This window comes from Vicia villosa, linkage group LG6 (genome assembly GCF_029867415.1).
Source record: "Vicia villosa cultivar HV-30 ecotype Madison, WI linkage group LG6, Vvil1.0, whole genome shotgun sequence".
NCBI classification, from domain to species: Eukaryota; Viridiplantae; Streptophyta; class Magnoliopsida; order Fabales; family Fabaceae; genus Vicia; species Vicia villosa.
Window position 1 is genome coordinate 159,278,717 of NC_081185.1, and position 4,968 is coordinate 159,283,684.

The 4,968-nt window shown below is 28.3% G+C and overlaps 1 protein-coding gene across 1 annotated transcript; it reads left to right on the forward strand.

The window, feature by feature from the left end:
- Window positions 1-1,265: 1,265 nt before the first annotated feature.
- Window positions 1,266-1,706, forward strand: LOC131615152 (uncharacterized). Its single transcript, XM_058886644.1, has one exon. The coding sequence runs from the start codon at window positions 1,266-1,268 to the stop codon at window positions 1,704-1,706; it is 441 nt and encodes a 146-aa protein (XP_058742627.1).
- Window positions 1,707-4,968: the final 3,262 nt, after the last annotated feature.

The window sequence follows — 4,968 nt, forward strand, 5'->3', positions numbered from 1 at the left end:
TTGTTAAAAATTAAAATGATGACAGAAAAAATTCTAAATTTTTGTTAATTTTATATATGCCCCCAATTAACCAAGCCAATAACATGCTAACTTGTTATGTTTCTAATTTTTGTAGGGACACGATATCTATCATTTTCAACTATTTTAAGGTTTCACTCTATTCTTAACTTAAACTTTGACTTTACTTCAATGAATTTTTTGGACAATTTTAATCTCTTAGGATTTTTTAACTCTGTAATTAAATAGTCTATTTTTCAATTTCCTCCAAATTTAAGTTGAAGAGAAAATAAGACCAAAAAAATTAAACAACATTCCTAATAATAATAGTAGTAAAATAAAATAAATGTTTTGTGATGTTAACATTTTTCTAGAAAAGCTTTTCCCACGATTCTTAAAAACATTAATAGAATTGGATTTAATTATTATGTTACTATTACTAGTAACCCGAAAACGAAATATACTAACCCAATAGGATTAGGATGCTATTGCAATCGATTCTACAATTGTCTTTTGTTAGAGAAAATGACATGCGTGAGATCAATTATAAGAATTAAGACTTTTTATCTACTAAACAAAAAATAATTTTTCAATTAAAATAATTAAGAAATACAGATACCGTCCTATACTTTAATGCAACTATTTTTTTTTAATACTATTATTTAAATTAGTTTATATACAATTTTATTTAAAAATATTTGCACTATATGTAGATTATGATTAGCATATAATAAAAAATATTTAATTTCAATCATATATATATATATATATATATATATATATATATATATATATATATATATATATATATATATATATATATATATATATATATATACTTTTAAAATTAATATTATAATTTATATAAAATTTAGAAGTCAAATGCATAATATGGTTATTGGTAAAAAAATTATAAGATTATTGGTTAAGAGAATAAGTTAAAATATTAAAAAGTAAAAAAATCAAAATATTATTAAAAACAGAATGATGCTATTGACCGAATTCAAACTCATAACTAACAAAAATTTGGTTATGGAAAATGATAAACTCTTACCATGCATATTAAAAAATATTTAAATTCTAGCCCAAAAATGTACTAATATTCAATACATTTCATATATACATATATAGACACCAAAGTGAAGTGCTTTTCCCTCATAAATTTTGTACCAACCCAACTCCTCTACTCCACCTCCCCATCTGTTACGTGTTGATATCTTCCCATTCATTTAATCTCCGTGTTTGAGCCAACAAAGAGCCAAGCCATAATGGAAGGCATCACATCCAGCATGAAAAGAAGTTTCAACAAATACTGGAAGAGAAGAAAGGGATACCAAAGAGTGATCAAATCGAGTCGTAAGCGGAACACGGTGAGGCTAGGAGGAGAATCAACCACCGGAGCAAAGAGGAAATGGAGGATCAAAATCTCTCCGAAGATCAAAATTCCAGCCATCTCTTCCCCTAAGAAATGGATGGTGTGGATGAGAGACTCCTACGTGAGGATGATGGTGGCTTTGGCTAACTCCAAGGTGGTGAAAATGGGGAGCTTTGGTGATACTACTGGTGGATTTGGGAGGAATCAGCAACCTAAGGAGTATGATAGTAAAATGATTGTTCATATGTATAATTCGTTTGTTGTGGCTCAGGGACATTTAGGTTCGAAATTGGGTTCAACTACTACTTTGCCAAAGGGGAACCAATTACTATAGTTTCATATTTTCTTCATCATTTATTAGTATGGTCAGTATGATCCATAACTGCAATTTTACTATTGCTCACTTTCATATTGTGGATACATTTTTATGGGTTATAAACAAAAATCATTTTAGTATTCAATTATGATTTAAGGGTGTTTTTTTTTTTAATTTGGTATCATGTCCTAAACCCTATTAGAGTTCGTTCTACTTCAATTTTACAAAACTCAGTGCGATGCAGCGTATTATTCGATATAAACTCTTTCAAGATTTTATTTTTAATTAAATGTGAGATTTAAAATTTTTTCAATACATCTCTTGCGGTCAGCACTATTGAATTTGATGTGTATATAAATTGTATGTGGCCCAAATTGATAAACTCGTGATATTATTGTAGAACTAAAATTTGGTATATTTATCGAGAAATGCTAAGAACACTCTCTTTTCAACACTCTCTCAAACACTCACTCTCTTATTGGTTGAAACATGTGTGGGTCCTACCATTTTATGTGGGGCCTATTTTTAAAGTGAGGGACCCACACATGTTTCAACCAATAAGAGAGTGAGTGTTTGAGAGAGTGTTGAAAAAAGAGTGTTGCTAGCACTCCTCATATTTATCTCTACGAAATCAATTATTGAGACACATTTAAAATTAATATCATGTCTTTAAAATAACTCTGTGATATTATTGTAGAACTAAAATTTGGTATATTTATCTCTACGAAATCAATTATCGAGACACATTTAAAATTAATATCATGTCTTTAAAATAATAGTTAGTATTTAACGAAATTCGAATGTGAAATCATAATATCTTGGGGTTATGATTTAAGCGATGTAAAGTAATGAAAAATATTTTAAAATAATTCTGTTTTTAAAAGTGATTTGTTTTTATAAAAAAAAATATTAAGATGAAAACTTGGGAACTAAGCATGTACAGTAAAAAATGTTTATGGATTAAGAAAATAGAGTAGTGGTGAATTAGTGAGTTTGTTGTGGTAGATAGGGTGCATATTTCCGACATTATTACGTACTGATCTCATCCTTAATATATTAAAATAGAATACACATTTAAGCGCCAAATTTTAAGTAAAATCCCGCCTAAACAATTTTTAAGTACATTATTTTCTTCTCTTTTCAACAAATATTAATATATTAATATTAATTAGTATTTAATATTAATTACTCCACCACTAATTTATATGTACTTCAACTATTTAATCAACAAAAATTCTTTAAAAAAATTATGGCATGCAATAGGTTTTTAAAATTTGTCCCGTGCATCGCACGGGATGAAAATACTAGTGTTAGTTTGTAGTACAATACAATTTTCAGTAGTTAATTTGTCATAGGGACGTGCAGTTTTGTTGTGCATCTTAATTTACGTCTTCAAAACAGTGAAAGCATCTCCATTGGCTAAATTTTAGTTTTTTTTTTTTTTTTGTGTGTAACTGTAAGTATGTTTCACTTTGTGCTTGTTCCAATCTAAATTAGTCTTATACTGATATTTTTTTATTTTTAATATAATATTAACTATTTCATTCAAGTATTTTTTTAATTAAAATTTTATGCGTCATACTTAATTCAATATCCTACACTTTTTTGTTATCGTAATGATGTATATAAAGCAAATCTTGCGGAGGTGTGACACAAAAATCATAAAGTTTATTGGGCTTGTTGAGATTTTTTCTTTATTTGGTTTTGTGGCCTTTATTTAACCAAAGGATATTGAGGAATTAACTTGTCACCCCCAATATTTTTCTAATTCAATTTTATCTTTGTTAAAAAATATTGAGATACAAAGAATTTGTGGTATATTGGAAATTTCAAATTTCCGATACATATCAATTTTTTTTTTTTGTTTTATGATTTTACGGTTTTTTCTTTTTGCAAAAAATACCGGAAATTTTAGTTAATTTGAAATTTCTGGTGCATACCGAAAATTTTAAATTTCCTATACATACCGGAAATTTCAAATTTATGGTATCACAGTTTTTTTTTTCCAAAAACTACCGGTAATTTCGAAAAATCAAATTTTTTTCAAAATTTCTGGTAAAAACTCACGGAAATTTTTAAAAACACCGGTATTTTTTCGAAATTTCTGGTATACCCCCCAAATTTCCGATAGAAACGTAATTTTTTTGAAAATTAGTAAATTTAACCAAGAGTATAATAGTAAAAGCATAGCTTTGGGGGGTGACAGAGTTAATTTTAGGGATTGCAAGTTAAATTCTCAAGTATATTGGGTGTTGTCAATATATTTCATGTAGTGATCATATAAATATTATGAAAATTTCAAAATACCATTTGTATCATTCATATTTTAAACTTCAATTGCGTCTATTATACATCAAATCATTAAATTAAGGTGGCACCTATTTTTGCCAAAAATATGTTTGGGACTTAATCTTCGAATGCAGTTTAAATTTCACTCCGAAAAATCCAAGCAAGAAAACGAGTTTGACTATCATCTTACATGTATAAATCTCTTGATGCTCTTCATAATCATAACATCATATTTTCAAAAACACTACAAAAATCTCTCTTCATTCTCATTCTAGAATTTTACTTCAAAACAATATTCTTCTGTATTTTGATATCAAAAGGAACGAAATAAGTTGGAATTTCAGGTAATGTACATGTATTACATTGTTCATTGCTTGAGATCACATGGTTTATTTCAGGGGCGGTTTTATAGCCCAACGAGCCTAGGCACGCGACCAGACTCAACCCCTTATTTTCTTTGTATTTCCTCCAATATAATAGCGACTTTAAAAAAAACCAAGGGCAAAATTAGTAAAAACTGTGAAAAAAAACAGGTGAATAACCACTGGCCCAACCCAATTAATTATTTTTGCTCAGACTGCCTAAAATTTATGACTCTGTCACTGGTTTATTTTATTGAAATATGTACGTTGCGTCCGAATGTTGAAATCCAAATTTTGTCACATTGTTCAGAAATTGAAATTCTAATTGCTTTGATGTTGAATTGGAATTGTCTTATGTTATAATTGGTTATAGTTATGGTGCACCCTGATATTGTCCCTAAAGTTGTCTCTAAAGATACTGTATTTATGGATGTTAAGCCGGTTGATGACCATGTAGATGTTGGAAAATAATTTACAAATAAATAAGTGTTTGATATAGGTGAACATACACTTCAATGGATCCATACAAAAGCTTCCAAATTAGGGCTCGACATTGTAAACATGAGGTCGAAATTTGATTTCAATAAGACAAACATTTGTGATGATGAGATGCGAAAGAAGTTGCAAGC

Coding starts and splice junctions, on each gene's coding strand:
- LOC131615152 (XM_058886644.1), top strand. CDS start 1,266: ATGGAAGGCATCACATCCAGCATGAAAAGAAGTTTCAACAAATACTGG.